Source organism: Rhineura floridana, chromosome 22 (assembly GCF_030035675.1).
Source record: "Rhineura floridana isolate rRhiFlo1 chromosome 22, rRhiFlo1.hap2, whole genome shotgun sequence".
NCBI classification, from domain to species: Eukaryota; Metazoa; Chordata; class Lepidosauria; order Squamata; family Rhineuridae; genus Rhineura; species Rhineura floridana.
The window spans coordinates 4,677,275-4,699,467 of NC_084501.1; the positions used below are offsets into that span (position 1 = coordinate 4,677,275).

A 22,193-nucleotide genomic window follows, 5' to 3' on the forward strand; every position below is an offset into this window, starting at 1 on the left:
AAGGAGGGCAGGATAAACATGTAAAAACAAAACATTGTGACTCCACCAAACGTGACCCCTTGTATTGAGTCCTCTTTCCTCCATCCCCATAACTTGTGGGAACAGTTCACCCACACTGCAGGGAGGGCAGGGTTCAGGCTTGGTGGATCTAACTTTTCTAGAACCCCAAGATCTACAAACCAGAGCCAGGTATCAAAGACACTGTTAGAATCATAGAACCGGGGGCCTCTGAGATATATCCTGACTCTGGGAATTTATTTTCAGGACCAGAAATGATCTGAGCTCACAGTCCTTTCACACAAAAGTCCACTTGATTATTTTATTAATTTACTTGCAGATTTATAAACTGCTTCACAGCCAAAAGCTACTGAAACAATGTACAATAAGATTAAATTAAATAAAATGCAAAGATTACAGACTTGGTAAACTAAAAGCAATAAAACCATTTCTACAGTTGTACAGTTAATATTCCATACAAGGACTGGATTACACTTCAGGAAAAGCTTTCTTACATTAAAATGCCTTCAGCAGCCACCTATATATCAATAGACTGGGTGCTTGTCTAATTCCACTTGGGAGTTGATTCCAGAGGGCTGGAGCCGCAACATTGAAAGCCCATTTTCTAGTTCATACCCAGCCCACCTCTGGGGCATACAGAACTCTCAGCAGTGCCTCATCTGAGGAGCACAGTTGCCCAGCAGCAGTATATTGGGCAAGACGGTCCCCCAGATTCGTTTTCATTTCAGCAGCCTAATTTAGGTGGGAGGTTGTTTTGTTGCTATTGGGAGTCAGAAATCCTTGCTGATGTACTGCAAATTGCCCAGAGATCTACCCGCTGATCACAATATACCTTCTGCCTATCCCTGCCAAACTGTATATTATCAGCCTGCTTCCTGGTCACTGATGTCCAATGGTGCAGATATGTGGGAAACATGGAGACATCGCAGCAGGGTTAGCGCAGACGGTTGGGAGAGTGTGGCTCCAGTCTGTGTGTGTCTCTTCTCCAAACACTGCTCTTCCAACAGTATTCATTTGAGTCTTTCTGTAGGCGAAAGTGTGGGACATGGAGCCAATGGGACTTCAGAGCAAACTCTGCCTCAACTTGCCAAGATGGAAATTTCACTCATTCTTAGCAACAAATTTGATGTGGCAGAGGCGAATGTTGAGGGGGAAAAGGATGTGAAAAGCTTGTTGCTGAGGTGAGTGGGCGGCTTTTGGAATACCAGTGATGTCTGGTGAGTCATAGAATCATAAGATAGTAGAGTTGGAAGGGGCCTCTAAGGCCATCAAGTCCAACCCACTGCTCGATGCAGGACTCCAGCTTGAAGCATACTTGATAGATACAGCAAGCTGATGATGATGACCTTTTATATGTTTGCAATGTTTTAATAATTGTAAAAGACTGTTTTACATGATGCTGCTATGGGACAAACAGTGGGATAGAAATGCAATGAATAAAAACATCAAAAACAGAGAGCTTCGGTTATGGGGCGGTATATAAGTTTAATAAATTAAATAAAATAAATAAATAAATAGGACACTGGCAGAGTAAACGATGGACCTCCCCACACTGTGCCTCTTTTGAATATTAAATAATGTCAGCTTCAGGGCAGAGTGTATCATTGCAACTTTTGTAACTGGAGAAGATGTGCGTGTGTGTGTGTGTGAGTGAGAGAGAGAGAATGAATTACCTTGGTGGGCCAGATTTTAAACATCCAGCCGTAGTCAGCCAGGTACCCCCAGAAAGCTGCCTAGCGGGGCTTGGAGGAGGTGATTCTCCTTTATGGTTTGTCCCCAGTGGTAGACTGCCTTGGTGCATGGAGGTTAGGAATATAGGAAGCTGCCTTATACCGAATCAGCTCATCCTGCTCATTATTGTCTGCACCAGGGGTTCTCAAGCTTTGTTTACCACGGACCACTTTAAGATTGCTTTGTGTCTTGGTGGACCACTTAATTATTTTTCTGCCTGTTGTAGCAATTGTAATGTGCTGTATGATTTTTAATTGTATTTTTATTGCTTCTTTTAATGCTTATATCTTGTATTTTATTCTGTTCCATAGAATTCAAATTGTAATACAAGAAAATAAAATATAAGAAATAAATGCAGCTATTAAAATACAATAAAAATAAATATGAATACTTAGCATGATGGATGTGCCTTCTCCCATCTTCAACCACAGACATGCCGCAGATCACCTCAATTCAGCTTGTGGACCAATGTTTTCAAACCCCTGGTCTACACTGACTGGCAATGTCTCATGAGGGTCTCAGGCAGGGGGCATTCCCAGCCATACCTGGAGATGCCGGAATTGAACCTGACTTTCTGCACGTAAAGCAGGCGTTCTGTCTCTGATCTACAGCTGTCGGGTAGCCTTGGCTTAGCCAAAATGGCCTGGTGAGCCACATGGAGAGGGTTTGCAGGCTAGATTAGTTTTGTGGGCCAGAGATTCCCCATCCTTGCTGTATGAGTTTGCTCAAGATCCTTGCTCTTGTTCAACAAACCAATGTGTAATTTTGCCTAAAGAAGACACATCCCTGCCCCCAGTGCCTGTCAGTACCGTTTCCTATGAACATAAAAAGCTGCCATTCAATGAGTCAGACCATTGCTCCATCAAGCTTGGTACTCTTGACACTACCTTCCCCCAACCTGATGCCCTCCAGATGTTTTGGACTACAGCACCCATCTGCCAGTATAACTGTGATAAAAAATGACCATGCTGGATGGGACTGGTGGAACTTGAGCCCAGAACATCGGGGGGGGGGGCATCAGGCTAGCGAAGGTTCATCTACCGTGACAGGTAGCAGCTCAGGCAGAGAAATCTTTTTCAGTGGCTGCTACCCAAGATGCTTTTAATAGGAAATTCCAGCAACTGAACCCGGTGCCTTCCACATGCAAAGCAGACACTCCGTTCCTGTTTGCTGAGCTTTTGTGATCTCCAGCTGGAACAGTAAAACGTTAACCTGGTGTGGTTATAGCTCTGGTATGGCAGGTGAAAATGCCCTTTCTCTGCAGACACTGAAATTGGACCACTATCTTATTTTGTCTTTTAAAGTACCAAGCAGATGCTGGTTGATGTGATCCAATGCCAGCCTGGAGATTCCCTGGAGGAGATACTGCAGACAAAGGCGTCAGAGGATCAGGTGGGCCAATTCTTTACCGGAGGTACCCGTGTGCTCTGCAGAAAATGGAAGGCACAGGCAAAAAGTTTAAGTTGTAAAACACCTTGAGTATGTGAATGATGAAAAAGATCCAGTTTTGCACTAAGCGATCTGAATTCTCATAAGACCCCTTCGCTCTTTCTCTCATTAAGTGAAATTCAGGCCGTAATGACTAACCATTGATGCAGCTTTAAAACTAACAGAACCTATCATGCAGCACAATTGCAGGGGAACATGCAGGCACCACTCTCCCCATATTCCAAAAAACACATCCCAGTCTACTGTGGGATGTTCTCTCATTAACCTAAGCAGAAAAGTGTGAAGCAGCCTTCTTCTCGTTCTTCCCAGGAAGCTCTCCACCACCACCACCTCATGAAGAGAAGGGCCTTATGCAATGCCCAAGCCCCAGACAAGTTGAGGTGCAACCGCACGCTGGTCAGTAACAGCCACCTTTCGATAGCAGAGAAGAAGCGGATAGTCCTCAAGAATCTGCGGCGTCTCGAGAGCCTGGGCATTGTGGACTCTGCCAACCAGTACCAGGACATCATCAATGAGATGGCCAAGGTATGCAGGTCTCTGTCCACAAGAATTCTCGAGGGCAGACAATGCGCAGTCAGTGGGGAAAATGTAACGTGTAGAGAGAATGTTTTTTGATATAAGGGATATGTATCAGCCCCAGTAGACAATACTAAGCTAGACGGGCCAATGGAATGACTTGGTAGAAGGCAGCTTCCGGTGGGTTGTATCCACTGCTATTCCTGCTCAGAGTAGACCCATTGCAGTTAATAGACATGACTTACGTACTTCCATTAATTTCAGCGGATCTACTCTGAGTTTAATTTAGTTGGATAGAATCCTATGTTCTCATCTCGTGGTTCACATCAACAGAGTAAAACAAAGTAAAAAAATACGACTAAATCCAATAAAGACAACAAAAATGTTAAAAAACAGAATTGAGAGAACAATTAATGCAGCATTGTAAGGAGGGGGATAAATAATTCCTCTGTATGCTTTCACCAGTCTAAGCTCAGGCTGGGCCAAATCTCCTTCCTCCGCACATACTCTTTTGCAGGACCCTTTTCTGTGAAAGATAGGAGGGGTGATGGCGGAGGGGCAGTGGAATTTCATCTTGCCTCTTGGCTCTTTTCCCCCCTTTCCCTTTTTTAAGAATACTGAACGCTGTGCCCTTTACTCCTCACCAAAGCCGCCTGCCCACTTCCATTATGTCTGCCTGCTTCCATCTTCCTCCTTTGCTGGCCCAGCAGCTTTCTGAAGCCTTTTGTCAAACTGTAGTTCACAGCGCCACCTGTCAGCAGCCATGGAAACTGCTGTGTGATGACAATCTTAGGCAGATACAGTATAGGAGGGGGGGGGAAGGCCTTTCTGCCGCTTGGCTAGTCTCAGCCGCCTGTTGTGTTCTTGGGACGTAGTACAGTAGGGCCCTGCTTCTTGGCGCTCTGCTTCTTGGCGTTCCGCTAATATGGCACCAGTGGGGGCAATCAGCTGTTGAGCGTGCTACTTCTCTTCTGGCACGATCAGACTACCTCGCTCGAGCTGATCACACCAGAGGAGGGGAAGATCTGATCTTCTCCTCCTCTGGTGCGAACAGTGGGTTAGGTTCCAGACCACCACGCTACAACTTGATCCGCTTTTCGGTGGTTTTTGCTTTTGGGTGGGGGTCTGGAACCTAACCTGCCATATGAGTGGGGCCCTACTGTATTGCCAGTTACCATGGAGCATTCTGTAAGCTGCAGAGAGGGTTTTTTTTTCAGTTAAAAAGCACGTGTTCAAAACACCATGGAAGGTCTTAGAATTATACAAGAGTAGAGTTGGAAGAGTTGGCCATCAAGTCCAACTCCCTGTTCAATGCAGGAATCCAGGTTAAAGCATACCTGACCAGCATGCCTGTCCAGCCGTCTCTTGAATGCCTCCGGTGTTGGAGAGCCTACTACCTCCCTAGGTCATTGGTTCCATTGTCTTATTGCTGCAACAGTTAGGAAGGTTTTCCTGATGTTTAGTCCTAGGATTTTGACCCTCTCTGAAACTTGCCAAATATCCCACACACAAACAAAAGGCAAAGGAATTTTGCCCAGCTGTAGAGTAAGTTGTAAAAAGAAAAGTTCTGCTTTCAGCACGTTCCTAGAGAGATGTTAGTGAAATGGCCAATGGCCCCTTTAAATCTTTTTCTCCTTGCAGGGATGTGGAGGAGCAAACTGGAGAAGGAGGGGTTTGTCAGTGAAGAGGTGGGCAGAGAAAAGAGGCTGTTCAGGCAAAGGCAGGGCAAGGTCTGAAAAAGCAATTATGAGAGTTGCTTTGTTGCAAATTTTCTGATCTTTCTTCTTCTAACTGCTCTTCCCTCATACCACTAGGTGGCTGGGCCAGAGCCCCAAAACTGAACCAGAGTTGTCAGGATAGTAGGCTCAGACATAATGGCAAGCCATAGTTCACAAGCCTGCTTCAAGCCATGGTTTCTGATTCTAGTTGATTGGCCACAAACTAACCATAGTGAGTTGACCAGGGTAGGGTTGAACATAATAAACCACAGTTTAAGCTAAGCAAGACATGGTTTAGTATTGCATCTGTCAATCATTTGACACCATAACAAAGTGCACCTGAACCAAGCAGGGTTGAACCCCCACCACTGCCAACCATCTGATGTGCATGGAGTTCAATCCTGCATTCTGTAGTGATTGGCTGGGCAAATGGCCAATCCAGGCATGTCTCTATCTGACCCACACCTGATGTTGCATATGATGTCGGGGCGTGGCAGGTGGTGTGGTTTGGGGAAAACAGCCTTGCAGGCCAAATGGAGGTGCCTGGCAGGCCAAATTTGGCCTGCAGGTTGGAGATTCCCCACCCCGTGGGTGGGTGGGAGAGAGAGCACATTTTGCTTCAGCAGCTGATGGTGACAGTGGTCACTGATCAGGTCCCCACCCTGTTGCAATTTAGGTGGTATCCTCAGGTTCCCCACCCCTCCCCTAGTGGATGGGCACTGGCCCCCCAACAACAGGCTATAACAGATTTTAATACTCCTTTTCTTCTTGTCCACAGGACATCCGCAACCAGAGGCAATACCGTCAACGCCGCAAGGTGGAGCTGGCAAGGTTGCGCCAGACCTTGCATGGCCTCAATGCCAAGAGGATGTTTTTCGAGGAGCAGGTTGACTACTACAACCAATATATCCAGACATGCCTGGACAACCTGGCAGCCAGAAACAGGTACGCAGCTGAGCCTCCAGTTTGGGGTTAATCCCAGGCTTCTGAGTGATGTGCCTGAGCCAGAAACGAGGTGAGGTGCCGCATCTGAGCAGTAGTGTCCTGCCCAGAGTCAGAGAAACCAGACTGAGGCGAGGCTTGTTCTACTTTTATTAGTGTGATGGTTACATCCAAAGTGGTGCGCTTCATAAACCTGTCTACTCTGGGTCACTACTTCCCCTAATTATACTACCTAAACAGTCTCTGCAGCGTGTGGGGAGGTCTTCTGTGCATAAATGACGGCTCCACCGGAGTTCCACCCTCTGAAAGTCTCTTCTCGGGCGTGGCGAGGGGGGGCGAGCTTTCAACTGCCCATCCGACAGTGGGGCTTCGCTAGGTGACAGCGTGACCTCAGGGGATGGGAAGCAGATTGATGGGGAAGCTTTTGAAGTACCAGGCGGGGATTCTGGGCTGGGCTGGCGTATGCGAAGGAGCACTTCTCAAAGGCTCAGATAGGGCTGGACCTGCCTCGATGGGGGTGCTGCCCGAAGAAGTCTGCTGGCTGGCAGAGTCCCCACTCCTCCAACACCCCCAGGGACCTCATCCTCGTCTGACTTCTCTCCCTGATCTAGCTCCCCTTGTGCCTGGGGCGCAACATCATCTCCCCCTCCATGCTCCATTTCCCTCCACCCCCCGGGCTTGGGCTTGTCCGGGTAGGCGTCATGGAACTCTCATCAAATCTGGCACATGGACGTTGTCAGCTGACTCCCACGAACGCTGCATCTGATCGTACTCCTTCCAGTGGATCAAGTATTGAAGTAGCCCTAGGTGCTTCCACGAGTCCAAAATTTGCTCCACTTCATATTCCTCTTGACCATTCACCGCTATGGGGGGCAGAGGCACCTCTAGTATCCTGTGGGGATGGGGAGGATGCTCTAGGGTAAGCAGGGGGCAACGAAACACCGGATATATCTTGAGGGAAGGTGGCAAGCTCAGACAAAAAGCCACTGGATTGATCTGAGCCTCAACTTCAAAGGGACCCACGTTTCGATCTTCCAGTTTATGACATCGCACCCGTGTAGGCAAATAACACGTGGACAGCCACACCTTGTCTCCCACGCGGATTTCGGGTCCCTCTTGTCGATGTTGATCAGTGACCCTCTTATAATCGATCTTCGCCCTCTCTAACTGCTCCTTCAACAACTGCTGCATCGCCTGAAGCTCTTGCATGAAGTCTTTGGCTGCCAGCACGACGGGACTGACGTGTGGGGTGGCAAAAGCTCGAGGGTGATATCCCAGGTTGGCAAAGAATGGGGTCTGTTGCGTGGTAGCGTGCACCGCATTGTAAGCCAATTCCGCGAGGGGCAAAAAGGAGACCCAGTTGTCTTGCTGGTAGTTGACGTAACAACGGAGGTATTGCTTCAACATGGCGCTCACTCTCTGTCTGACTGTCTGTCTGTGGGTGATGGGACGATGACAGTCACAGTTCACTCTGCAGGAGTTGCCACTAGGGGCGCCAAAAGCAAGCTGTAAATTGCGGGCCCCGATCCGAAACTAAGCTGTCTGGCAGACTAAGCTGTCTGGTAAACGTGCTGCACATACAGCTGAGCCGTCTCCCATGCGTTTGGAAGTGCTGTGCACGGAATAAAACGAGCCATTTTAATAAAAGCATCCACCACCACGAACACCGTCGTTTTCCCTTGAGAGGAGGGGAGGTCAGTGATAACGTCTATAATCACTATCTGCCAAGGACCCTTGGGCATAGGGAGTGGTTCGAAGAGTCCTTCTGGCCATCCCGTGACGTGTTTGGCTCTGGCACAGGTGGGGTTGGACTGGACGTAGCACTCTACCTCCCACTTCATCCGGGGCCACCAAAACCCCCTGGCAATTGCTTGCAAGGTTTTAAAACCTCCAAAGTGCCCAGCGGTGGGCGGGGCTGTGGAGTCGGAGTTGGGAGCAATTTTGGGTGGAGTCGGAGTCAGAGTCGGTAGAAATGTACCGACTCCAACTTCCAAATAAATTTTGATTGACAAGAAGCAATTTTGGGTGGAGTTGGAGTCGGACAGTAGAAAAATAGAGGAGTTGGAGTTGAAGGTTTGGTGTACCGACTCCACAGCCCTGGCGGTGGGGGAGTCATGACATTGATGCAGGACCTTGGCTCTCACGTCCCCAGGGGGCATGTACATAGCGGCATAATGATACAGCACCCCCTTTCAGCGTGACGCCCTCTACACTTCCAGGAGGCTGCCCCTCTAGTTCGACTCGCTTGTCCTCAACAAACTGATCTTGCGCCAAACGCAGTTCCTTCACCCAGGAATCCTGGCACACCCCTGCCACCATCATCTCGAGGGGTATAATCAATTGCGGCAGTCTTGGGGATGGTTCTTCAGATTTTCCTTCTGCGGGACATGGCATCTGCCCACTTATTCTGCACCTGGGGAATGTAATGGATTTTGAAATGGAAGTGAGCGAAGAACCGAGCCCAGCACACTAGTCTCTGGTTTAATGTCCGGGCGGTGTGGAGTCCCTCCAGGTTTAGATGATCAGTGTGCACCTCTATCTCGTGCTGCGCTCCTTCCAAAAGATGTCGCCAAATTTCAAAAGCAACCCGGATGGCCAACAACTCTTTTCCCCACATGGTATAGTTTTGCTTGGAACTTGTCAACGTCCGTGAAAAGTATGCACACGGCCTCAGCCCCCCCCCCCCGCTGGTTGTAAAAGCACCACACCGATGGCAACTTCCAACGCATCCGTCTCCACTACAAAGGGGCTTGTAGGATTCGCTTGTTGCAGTATGGGTTCAGAGGTGAACTAAACCTTCAACTCCTCGAAGGCTACCTGTGCGGCATCATTCCAGTGGAGGGGATATGAACCCATCACAGTCCATGAGGGACGCGTTCTTGTCAGAGTAATTAGTGATGAACCAATGGTAGTAGTTGGCGAACCCCAGGAACCACTGAAGATCCTTCTTTTTGGGAGGCTGCCACGTGAGAACGTTGTGGACCTTGCCCGGGTCCATCTCCACTCAGGTGCGAGAAATGCAGTACCCCAAAAACTCCACCGTGGTTAAATCAAAGCCACACTTCTGCAGCTTGGCGTAGAGGCGATGTTCCCTGAGATGTTGTAACACCGCCAGCTCGTGCTCATTGTGTTTGGCTAGAGAGTCCAAATAGATGAGGATATCATCTAAATACTCAATCATGAACCGGTCCAAATAGTCCCTAAATATGTCGTTCATAAAACTCTGGAAGACTCCAGGACTATTGGATAGACCACACAGCATGACCAAGTACTCAAACTGTCCATATCAGGTCTTGAAGGCAGTCTTCCACTCATCCCCCTCCTTGATTCGTACCAGATTGTAAAATGTAAATGTATTGCCCTCAAATCGATTCCAACTTATGGCAACCCTATGAATAGGGTTTTCATGAGGCTAAGAGGCAGTGACTGGCCCAAGGTCACCCAGGGAGTTTCATGGCTATGTGGGGATTCGAACCCTGGTCTCCCAGCTCATAGTACCAGCTTGGTATAAATCTGGGCCAACCGCAGTCGCTCCAGCATCTCCATGATGAGCGGCAAGAGCTAGCTGTTGGGAATGGTGATCTTGTTCAATTCTCTGTAATCATTATACAGACGTTGGTCCCCTCTCTTCTTCTTAACAAACAGCAAAGGGGCCCCGGCTGGAGACTGGGACGCAGCAAGTAGGGCATGTATGAAGTCCCCGGTTCAGTCCGGTGTGGCTGAAGTTTATCTGTGCCCCTGGTAACCACTGGATTATTGCAATGCATTACAGATGGGGCTACCTTAATGATTTTTGCTTTCAGGTAATTGCCACTGTCCTTTTTGTCATCTCATATCCCTTGGGACTCAACGCCTCACACCACCCCTGCATATATTGGAGGTGGGGACTCTTTTTTCAACCCAAGGACCACATTGCCTCATGGGCAACCTTCCAGGGACCACATGCCAGTGGGGGCGAGGCCCAGATGCAGTGCAATGATGGGACTCTTGCTTCTGTACAGGAGGCTACATTCCAGCTGCCAGATTTCTACACACCCGTCTCTCCATCCAGGCATGCAAAAGCTCAAAGCCACTCACAGAGGGCACAGAGCAGGGCTAGTGAGGGGTGTGATCTGGGCAGAGTCCTGATGGCCAGATACAGGTGCTTGGAGGCCACATTTGGCACTTGGGCCTTGAGATATCCTTGCCAAGGAGTCTTCCTCATAGATTTTTTACAGCTGGTTTTATCCTGCTGTTTTTAAAAATAATTTACCTGAAATCTTGCTTTCATTCTATGATTACAAAAAAAAAAAGATAGACAGTGGCTTGCTGGCGGACGAGATGGACGCATCGTCCTTTTAGCTCCCCCAAATCAGGATTAGAATTAGAAACTAATGTCAAGGTAAAACATTCTTTTTTTGCAACTACATAAAGTATACTTAAGGGGAATGGATACAAGCCCATTGTGGGCTCAGGCTATATTTCCACAGCTTCAAGAAAAACCTGAAATCCAGTCGACTGTGGACAAGCTGTCAAACGCAGACAGTGAAACAGATATGGCCTGTAATGGAGGAAAGACCACAAAAGGGAGGAAACTGACAAGTGCTTCTGAATCTGATGAAGATATTGACAAACTACACAAAGCACTGTCTCAATACCGGGCGAAAGCGGAAACTAAAATTTCTGCCTTTTCCTCAAAACTGGACGATATAGCAAAGACTGTCAATGAAGCTATGAATTTAAGTCTGGAACTCCAGCCAGCAGTTAGAGAGCTAAAAACGGCAACTGTGGATCTGTATTGTTACCTGACAGAGCAAAAAGACAGAAATCGCTATCAGAATATTAGATGGAGGGGCATTCCTGAACAAGAGGAAGAGGAGGATATGTCAGAATTTTTAGCTACCTGGATAAATTCAATTCAGCTGGGCTTCACCATATCAGCTGATGAAATAGAACAGGCACATCGGTCACAGCAGCACTATGAGAAGCGGGAATCTCTTATTGATGGGACCTCACCTTTTAAATGGTTGATACTCGTGGGAGCAAGTTGCTAACTGCTCACTGTGTGGAGCAAGCTGAAAAAAATCCTCGCTCACCTTGGGAATCAGAGGCCTGAAGAAGAAAGCACACCGCAGATGGAGGGGAATCAATCCTGGAAGAAAAAAGAGAAATGTGACAAGAAAGCATCAGGGCTGGTAGAAAATCATCAGTGACTTCACACTATTGCCCTTCAGTATTCATACTCATTCTTTAAGCTTGCAACTATCTGCATGTCACAAGGAAAGAGGAGGATTCCTGCTAACATCACTACAGGACTATTCCAAGTCCCCACATGCCTTCCTATACCAGCCTCATGGCTGAGGTTTCCAGGCACAGGAAACATGGCGTGAGAGGGTTTTCTACATTCGCTGTTTATCTGTTGTTGGTATGTTTATTGTTAGTTCACAGTTACAGAGTACAGATGTTAACAAATCGGGGATATCGTGAAAAGAAATATGAAGCAACAAAGCGTTTTGACAAGGTACCAAAATGGTGGGTGACAGGCTTGAAATCATCTCTCTGAACGTCAATGTGTTGGGGACAGTTGTTAAAAGAGAGCAAATTGAAATGGAGCTCAAACGAGAGAACCCAGATGTTGTTCTGCTGCAAGAGACCCACCAGCGAAAGAGGGCACAGGGTTGACATTGAAAGGGAAATGGCTGGGGGCACAAGTAAGTCCTCCAGGCACCTCTAACTCCAGAGGGGTGGCTGTACCTTTCACAAGAAAATGTCAATTTTTCTTTGAGGACTATTATCAATGAAGGGGGGTGACCCGTCCGGAGCCGAGGAATGCAGGTGCACACGTTTCAGTAAGGTCTTCTCTTTTTATTAAAGTTACAGTTACATCAACAGCTTTTCGACTCATTCACCTAACTATGCTTTCTAAGAACTATTTCCCTGACTAGTGCTGACTAAGCAAGCCCCCAGATACAGACTCAGCACCCCCTCCTTGTTTACACCTCCCCTTAAATAGGTTTCACTTTTGCGCGCAAACAACGGCTCCTCCTAACCCCCGCCAGCCATTGTTCTTTGCGCCTCTGAATTCTGCGAGAGCGAGGGGAAAGGGGCTGGACCTCAACTTCTCCCTCCAAATGAGGGGGGCTAGCTGACTGGGTAGGCATGGGAAACTGATGAGCGCCTGGCTGGGAATCAGCAAGTGGATCAGGTGGCTCCTCGGGTGCAGGAGAAAGAGGCGTGTCCTTAGAAGCAACCTCTGACAGTTCTCCCTGTGCTTCCACAGGAGGAGTTGGGATTTGGGTGCGCTGAGATCCTTCCTCCCTCAACCCCACGCCAGAGTCCTCAAAGTCAGAGTCGTCCTCCTGCAAGCTCTCCCCCCTGTCCTGGGACACAATGGGACGATATGCATTTGTTAAAGGGTCTTTGTATGGAGAGTTTTTCACATTTGTGTCTGTCTATGCTCCAAACTCAGGAGAAAGGGACTTTCTAAATAAGATGTTTATTACGTTATCTCAGTTTTAAAAGGGTAGCTGAATTGTTGGGGGAGGTTTAAATGAGGTAATGGACCCTAGATTATACAGGAGCAGGAATTCTTCACAAGACTCTACGGGTCCCTCAAAAATGATGAATTTATAAGAGAATACGATTTGATAGATGTTCGGAGGGAACACCATCCAATGGAAAGAGTTTATACTTTCTATTCTTTGAGATTCAAAACACATTCTCGTATAGGTTTAATTTTAATAGATAAAGAGGTCTGGAACAAAATGGGAGAATCACGCATAGCCAGAGCTTGGAAAAGTTACTTTTTTAAACTACAACTCCCATCAGCCCCAGCCAGCATGGCCACTGGATTTGGCTGATGGGAGTTGTAGTTCAAAAAAGTAACTTTTCCAAGCTCTGCGCATACCAGTAATGGTATAAATAATGGTGGTGATACCATGCCCCAGGAGGGACTTAATACTGGGAACGATCTATCGTCCCCCTGATCAAAATGCTCAGGGAGACCTTGAGATGAGATATGAAATTGAGGAAGCATCCAAACTAGGAAATGTGGTAGTAATGGGTGACTTCAACTACCTGGACATAGACTGGCCGCATATGTGTTCCAGTCATGACAAAGAAGCAAAGTTTCTAGATATTCTAAATGACTATTCCCTAGACCAGTTGGTCATGGAACCGACCAGAGGGACGGCAACCCTGGACTTAATCCTCAGTGGGGACCAGGACCTGGTGCGAGATGTAAGTGTTGTTGAACCGATTGGGAGCAGTGACCATAGTGCTATTAAATTAAACATACATGTAAATGGCCAATTGCCAAGAAAATCCAACACGGTCACTTTTGACTTCAAGAGAGGAAACTTCACAAAAATGAGGGGATTGGTAAAAAGAAAGCTGAAAAACAAAGTCCAGAGGGTCACATCACTCGAAAATGCTTGGAAGTTGTTTAAAAACACTATATTAGAAGCTCAACTGGAGTGCATACTGCAGATCAGAAAAGGTACCGCCAGGGCCAAAGAAGATGCCAGCATGGTTAACGAGCAAAGTCAAGGAAGCTCTTAGAGGCAAAAAGTCTTCCTTCAAAAAATGGAAGTCTTGTCCGAATGAAGAAAATAAAAAAGAACACAAACTCTGGCAAAAGAAATGCAAGAAGACAATAAGGGATGCTAAAAAAGAATTTGAGGAGCACATTGCTAAGAACATAAAAACCAACAACAAAAAATTATATAAATACATTCAAAGCAGGAGACCATCTAGGGAGGCGATTGGACCCTTGGATGATAAGGGAGTCAAAGGAGTACTAAAGAACAATAAGGAGATTGCAGAGAAGCTAAATGAATTCTTTGCATCTGTCTTCACAGTGGAAGATATAGGGCAGATCCCTGAACCTGAACTAACATTTGCAGGAAGGGATTCTGAGAAACTGAGACAAATAGTGGTAACGAGAGAGGAAGTTCTCGGCTTAATGAACAATATAAAAACTGACAAATCACCGGGCCCGGATGGCATCCACCCGAGAGTTCTCAAAGAACTCAAATGTGAAATTGCTGATCTGCTAACTAAAATATGTAACTTGTCCCTCGGGTCCTCCTCCGTGCCTGAGGACTGGAAAGTGGCAAATGTAACGCCAATCTTCAAAAAGGGATCCAGAGGGGATCCCGGAAATTACAGGCCAGTTAGCTTAACTTCTGTCCCTGGAAAACTGGTAGAAAGTATTATTAAAGCTAGATTAACTAAGCACATAGAAGAACCTTGCTGAAGCAGAGCCAGCATGGCTTCTGCAAGGGAAAGTCCTGTCTCAGTAACCTATTAGAATTCTTTGAGAGTGTCAACAAGCATATAGATAGAGGTGATCCAGTAGACATAGTGTACTTAGTGTAGAATCCCTATTCTGTCCTGGCCACCCAACCTCAAATATACACATTCGAACCCCGAAGACTGTGGGAGAGGGCACCTGGTCAGGGGGATGGCATCACGATAGACTACTGCAACTCCACCTCCCCGTCCCCCCGGTCTCGCCTGCTGCTGCACAGAGAAACCTGGTGGGCAAAGCTGGGAGAGATTAACAATAAGGGATGCTAAAAAAGAATTTGAGGAGCACATTGCTAAGAACATAAAAACCAACAACAAAAAATTATATAAATACATTCAAAGCAGGAGACGATTGGACCCTTGGATGATAAGGGAGTCAAAGGTGTACTAAAGAACGATAAGGAGATTGCAGAGAAGCTAAATGAATTCTTTGCATCTGTCTTCACAGTGGAAGATATAGGGCAGATCCCTGAACCTGAACTAACATTTGCAGGAAGGGATTCTGAGGAACTGAGACAAATAGTGGTAACGAGAGAGGAAGTTCTCGGCTTAATAGACAATATAAAAACTGACAAATCATCGGGCCTGGATGGCATCCACCCGAGAGATTAACTAAGCACATAGAAGAACAAACCTTGCTGAAGCAGAGCCAGCATGGCTTCTGCAAGGGAAAGTCCTGTCTCAGTAACCTATTAGAATTCTTTGAGAGTGTCAACAAGCATATAGATAGAGGTGATCCAGTAGACATAGTGTACTTAGACTTTCAAAAAGCGTTTGACAAGGTACCTCACCAAAGGCTTCTGAGGAAGCTTAGCAGTCATGGAACAAGAGGAGAGGTCCTCTTGTGGATAAGGAATTGGTTAAGAAGCAGAAAGCAGAGAGTAGGAATAAACGGACAGTTCTCCCAATGGAGGGCTGTAGAAAGTGGAGTCCCTCAAGGATCGGTATTGGGACCTGTACTTTTCAACTTGTTCATTAATGACCTAGAATTAGGAGTGAGCAGTGAAGTGGCCAAGTTTGCTGACGACACTAAATTGTTCAGGGTTGTTAAAACAAAAAGGGATTGCGAAGAGCTCCAAAAAGACCTCTCCAAACTGAGTGAATGGGCGGAAAAATGGCAAATGCCATTCAATATAAACAAGTGTAAAATTATGCATATTGGAGCAAAAAATCTGAATTTCACATATACGCTCATGGGGTCTGAACTGGCGGTGACCGACCAGGAGAGAGACCTCGGGGTTGTAGTGGACAGCACGATGAAAATGTCGACCCAGTGTGCGGCAGCTGTGAAAAAGGCAAATTCCATGCTAGCAGTAATTAGGAAAGGTACTGAAAATAAAACAGCTATATCATAATGCCATTGTATAAATCTATGGTGCGGCCGCATTTGGAATACTGTGTACAGTTCTGGTCGCCTCATCTCAAAAAGGATATTATAGAGTTGGAAAAGGTTCAGAAGAGGGCAACCAGAATGATCAAGGGGATGCAGCGACTCCCTTACGAGGAAAGGTTGCAGCATTTGGGGCTTTTTAGTTTAGAGAAAAGGCGGGTCAGAGGAGACATGATAGAAGTGTATAAAATTATGCATGGCATTGAGAAAGTGGATAGAGAAAAGTCCTCCCTCTCTCATAATACTAGAACTCGTGGACATTCAAAGAAGCTGAATGTTGGAAGATTCAGGACAGACAAAAGGAAGTACTTCTTTACTCAGCGCATAGTTAAACTATGGAATTTGCTCCCACAAGATGCAGTAATGGCCACCAGCTTGGATGGCTTTAAAAGAAAATTAGACAAATTCATGGAGGACAGGGCTATCAATGGCTACTAGCCGTGATGGCTGTGCTGTGCCACCCTAGTCAGAGGCAGCATGCTTCTGAAAACCAGTTGCTGGAAGCCTCAGGAGGGGAGAGTGTTCTTGCACTCGGGTCCTGCTTGCGGGCTTCCCCCAGGCACCTGGTTGGCCACTGTGAGAACAGGATGCTGGACTAGATGGGCCACTGGCCTGATCCAGCAGGCTCTTCTTATGTTCTTATCTGACTATGCCCCTGTCTCTGTTTCACTATAAAGAATTGATCCTCAATGCGGCTCATTCCAATGGTGTTTCACCGTCCAATTGTTAGCACATAAGAAGATCTGTGATTCACCGAAAGAATATATATCATCATGTTTTAAGGATAATATCACTCCAGAGGTGGAGGGCAGAGTAGTCTGGCATGCAGTGAAGGTAGTTCTTAGAGGCTTATGCATTGGGGAAATGAGTCACCTGAATAAATATAAAAAGGCTGCAAGGGAAGTGCTGTGATATGGCATAGAATGACTAAGCACAGAATAGAAGAGGTCTGGAAGCTCAAAAATGTACAGGCTATTACCTGGTAAACAAACTAAGCTGCAGTCCTTAGATGTGGGGAAAATACAGAAGGGAATCCCTTATGTACACAGCAGCTACTACGAATTTAGTAATAAGGGGTCAAAATTACTAGCTTGTGCAATTAAAAAGAAAAAAACTCCACAATGTGATAAGCAGAATCAGAAATTGGGAGGGGGAAATCTGTCATAAATCTGTGGATATCTCACAAGCAATTGCTAAACTGAAAATCTATATTCCTCTGATAACGCAGACCCAGAGCTTGGAAAAGTTACTTTTTTTGAACTACAACTCCCATCAGCCCAATCCAGTGGCCATGCTGGCTGGGGCTGATGGGAGTTGTAGTTTTAAAAAGTAACTTTTCCAAGCTCTGCACAGACCCCCAGTATATAGATGCGTATCTAACTAAACTTAAATTTCCACAACTATCACAAGACCAGAGTGCCATGTTGACAGAAGAAATTTCTGAACAAGAAATGAAGACGCAATTACTAGGCAGAAGCATTGGAAATCTCCCGGAGTAGATGGCTTTAGGGAGGAATTCTATAAGACCTTCAAAGAACAACTGGTCCCCCACCAGAAGCAGTTATTCATTGCTATCCTAAATGGCACAGATATCCCAGATTCCTGGAGGGAATCTCGGATTGTGGTATTGTTGAAACCAGGCAAGGATCCCATGCAAATGGGGTCATATAATCCGATATCACTTATAAATAACGATGCTAAGTTGTTCACCTCTATTTTAGGTCAGCGCTTAAACATATTTGTAGGCACGTTAGTTACTACGGGTTAATCTGGATTCATACCCCAGAGACAGATTGCAGATTCTATCAGAAGAGTTTAAAATATTATATATACAGCTAACGTGAAACATTAAAAAAAAATTGCTTTATTTTCTGTACATGCCTTTAAGGCATTCGATAGGGTGGAATGGGTTTTTTTTTTAAAGAAACTGGAGATACATATTCATTTTATTTATTTATTATTTAATTTATATCCCGCCCTTCCTCCCAGCAGGAAATTTGGCAAGAGATTTTGTACAGCTTCTAGATCATTTGTATTCTCCTGCCTCCATGAGGGTAAGAGTAAAGGGGACAGATTCCCCCCCTTATCAAAGTCCAGAGAGGCACTAAGCAGGGGTGCCCGCTATCCCCCTTGCTTTTTGCCCTCATTATTGAGGTCTTGGCAAGACAGTTATGTTCTACTCCACTGATCGAAGGAATAGTAGTCATGGGAAAGCGAAACATTATCAATATGTTTGCTGATGACATTCCTCTATCTGCAGCAAATGGTCAGCAGGCAATATATCCTATTCGAACCATTTTTTGCAGAATTTAGGAAGGCAACAGGACTGGAAAGTAATTGGACCAAATCAAAACGTCCCTGTATCAATTGTTCTCTAGAGCAGCCTTTCCCAACCAGTGTGCCTCCAGATGTTGGACCGCAACTTCCATCAGCCTTAGCCAGCATTGCCAATGGTCAGGAAAGATGGGAGTTGTGGTGCAACAACATCTGGAGGCACACTGGTTGGGAAAGGCTGCTCTAGATGATCGATTGAACCTGCAGAAGAGCTCTGGGCTGGAATTATGTCATGGGGGTTTCGGATATTTAGGGATAATGATCACAAAGGATTGGCACCAACTCCAAAAAAGGAACATAAAGCTGGTTACTATGGATGTGGTTGGCAATCTTTGGTCCTGGGAATGACTTTCTTTATCATGGTTGTGGAAATGTGGAACAGTAAAAATGTCAATATTACCAAAACATTTATTCATATTTCAAGTATTATTATTATTATTATTTATTTATTATTTATTAAATTTTTATACCGCCCCATAGCCGAAGCTCTCTGGGCAGTTCACAACATCAAAATATCAACATACAATTTAAAACCACACATTAATCAATTTAAAACATAACTCATTAAATTTCCAAATCTATACTAAACTAAAATACTAAAAATACAAAATGCTAAATACTACAATACTAAAATGCTAAAATGCCTGGGAGAAGAGGTAGGTCTTAACCTGGCGCCGAAAAGACAACAATGTTGGCGCTAGGCGTACCTCATCAGGGAGATTGTTCCATAATTCGTATTACTGATTGTTTTATCTGAAAACTGGCTTAAAAAGTGGCAAGGTGCCATTGAGGAGTTTATACGTGAGGCAAAGAGAAGTCGCTTTACCCAGAACATGTTATAGAGGCATAAATTGAGTGGTGGGTTAGGGTTCCCACATCTTTAATCTTGTTACCATGCCTGTCATCTTAAACAGTTGATCCATATAATCAGAGGTACAGATTCATTTGCATGGGTGGATATGGAATTGGGACACTTCCCTTTAAAATTGATAGCTTTACTTTTCCAAAAAAAGTAAAAAGGTGCTGGGAGTGATAGAAAACCCATTCCTAAAGGCTACTATGATGGTTTGGAGTAAATGGGCTAAAAACCTAGCCCCATTGCAGTCCCCTCTTCTCCCCGTATTGATGCATTCTACATTTAGGTACGAGCATAAATTTCTACAGTATAATGACTGGGAGCCGAAAGGAATCTTTCACATTCATGACCTATATAAGAATGGGCAGCCATTGTCAGAAGGTGAGATGATGGTGAAAGTGGGAGGATTAAAGCCCTCTTGGTTTCAGCTTATTCAAATTTGGTCCATTGCTCGCTCTTTCCTAGCGCAAGGGGACACAGAGATCTAACATGGTACGAACAATTATGCATAAATGAGGGAGGTGACTACAAAGGATTACTTTCAAGAATGCTCCAGGCTTTGATTGGAGAGCTGACAGGAGATTCCATGGGAGTCAAACAGTGCTGGGAACTAGATCTGGGTTGTGTAATACCAGAGGAAAAATTGAACTCTGTATGGGGGGAAGCTCCATTTAAAGCAATGTCAGCTAAAATTCAGGAAGAGTCATTCAAAATAATTCACAGCTGGCACTGGACACCATTGAAGCTACACAGGATTAACTGAGCCATCTCTGCAGAATGTTGGAGAGGCTGTGGGGAAGTTGGTTCATTCATTCATCTATGGTAAGAATGCAGCTGTGCCAAAGAATTCTGAATTAATGTGCTTAGTAAAATTTCGGATATCATTAGGCAAATACTAGTGCCAGAGCCATCATTGGGTCTTTTGCTGTTAGATCTTTCAGATGGGCCTTCATGGGGAATTAATTGCACTCCGTCTTGCTCCCGCAAGACAGGAACTACCCTCCCACTGGAAAACTACAGGTGTTTCTATGAAGGGGTGGGTGGTGGACAAAAGTTGGGACATGGCTCTTTCAGAGCACCCAGCTTATCCTCCTCCCCAGTCATCAGATTTGATGAGCAAAGAGGGGGCGATAGCAGCGTGTGTGCATGTGTGAGAGTGGGGGGCTTCATCCACTGTTTGCCACACCCACCACTGGCATGTGCCCCCCCCCAGAGCATTGGCCAAGGCTGCATGTGGCTTGTCAGCTTAGCCACCCCTGTTCTGTCTACATAAATGGTTGGGAGCATCCTTTGGCTCAGCTTGTATTCCAGCGAGAGGGCAAGCAGCTAGTCAGGGTGGGAAGGGATCTTTTGGATTGTTAAGAGCCCTGTCTGCATATGCCATTTGAATTTTTTTTTCCCTGCAGGCCCAGCAAGAAACAGGCAATGTTGCATTACACGGCAGCCCGCCTCTTTGAAAAGGGTGTTTTGCTGGAGATTGAAGACCTCCCGGCCAGCCAGTAAGAGAAGGCCCCTCCCTGCCCTGCTAGTTCCATCTAAGCTATCAGGCTTTTGTAGCTTTGCCCTCCTTGTGCTGAGAGACGCTTTCTGGAATTGGCTGCCTGCCCAGTTATGTGGTTTACTCGTGTGAGCACCGTAAGGTTGAAGCTGCAAATCTGCACAAGATCAGGGTTTCTCTTCCACGAGGAAGGGCCATAACTCAGCGGAAGGGGACGTGCTGTGGATGCAGTCACAGGTTCAATCACTGGCCGTTTTGGACTAGAGCTCCCATCAGCCTCAGCCAGCAGGGCTGTACAGTGATGGGGCTGATGGGAGCTGTAGTCCTGACCAGCCTTCTTCAACTCGGTGCCCTCCAATTGTCTTGGACTACAGCACCCCCAGGCTTTCCCTGTCTGGTGGGGGGCCCTGGTGGTTACAGGCTGCTGGGAGCCACCATTTTTAATTTCCTACATTTGTGGATTTTCCTAGGGCATGATGGGAAATTAAAAATGGCAGCTTACAGATCTTGATGGCCAGGACAGGCATTGCTATCAGTGGAACCCAAGAACTATTGGAGTTTGATGCATAGATAGCCGTGGAGGGCGTAAAACTACAATTCCTTCTGCAATGCTAAGTTTGTCCATTAGATTCAGCAATTTTTCCATATGATTTAAGGGGGAATCCCCCTCTTAACTGACCAGAGAACAGCTCTTTATAAAGCTGGGTTTGATCTTGCATTCCTCTTTTCCCATATAGATTATTCAAGGCTTAACAACACAGAATTTTAGAATCATACGATAGTAGAGTTGGAAAGGGTCTATAAGTACCCTACTTTTTCACATGCATAAGGGGCGAGTCAGCCAAACATTGAATTAATAGAGCTTTTGCCTTATGGTCCTTTGAATCCCATCCTGCAATGCTGTCAACCCCTTGCATGGGTCTTCCTGTTCCCACAGCTTCCAGGAGTCCTTTATTGTCCAGTTGTGTCTTGTTCTATACAACCATGCATGGAAATTTTCTGATTGCAGCTTTGGGATCAAAGCACGCCCGTTAATGCCTTCTTGAGCTGTTTTATCCGTTCATTCAAAACTTTCTGCACCTTTAGTAACCTATTGCAGTTTGCAGAGCACAGAAATGAACAGTCTGGTAAGACTGATGCTTGAAAGAAACTTAAGGTTTATTAGCACTGGGACATAATGTCATTCTGACTGCAATACATGTGGCCATTATAGAGGTATAAGGTAGCGCTCACACACGCTATCAGTGACTAGCTACAGAAAGGAGGTAAAGTCTGAGAAAGGCCAAGTCATTTTAAAGAAGGAATCAGCGAAGGAAGAATAGGCAGCCTTTCTGTCTATGCACTCCCCCCCCCCCAGTTGGGTTACTTGGTGCTTTATTCGCATCGCAAACTGCCCAAGGATCCCACACGTGTCGCTATCTATCGTGGAAACCAGCTCTGGCAGTGGTGTTA

General features: G+C 45.9%; 1 protein-coding gene across 3 annotated transcripts in view; it reads left to right on the top strand.

Moving 5' to 3' along the window:
* Positions 1-22,193, top strand: part of IQGAP3 (IQ motif containing GTPase activating protein 3) — a 98,966-nt gene that overhangs the window by 73,825 nt on the left and 2,948 nt on the right. For all 3 annotated transcript variants that reach the window (XM_061605840.1, XM_061605838.1, XM_061605839.1), the window contains exons 32-36: positions 1,049-1,199; positions 3,054-3,141; positions 3,508-3,723; positions 6,211-6,377; positions 20,650-20,742. In XM_061605840.1, coding sequence (XP_061461824.1) covers positions 1,049-1,199; positions 3,054-3,141; positions 3,508-3,723; positions 6,211-6,377; positions 20,650-20,742 — 715 coding nt within the window. The remainder of the gene's footprint in view (positions 1-1,048; positions 1,200-3,053; positions 3,142-3,507; positions 3,724-6,210; positions 6,378-20,649; positions 20,743-22,193) is intronic.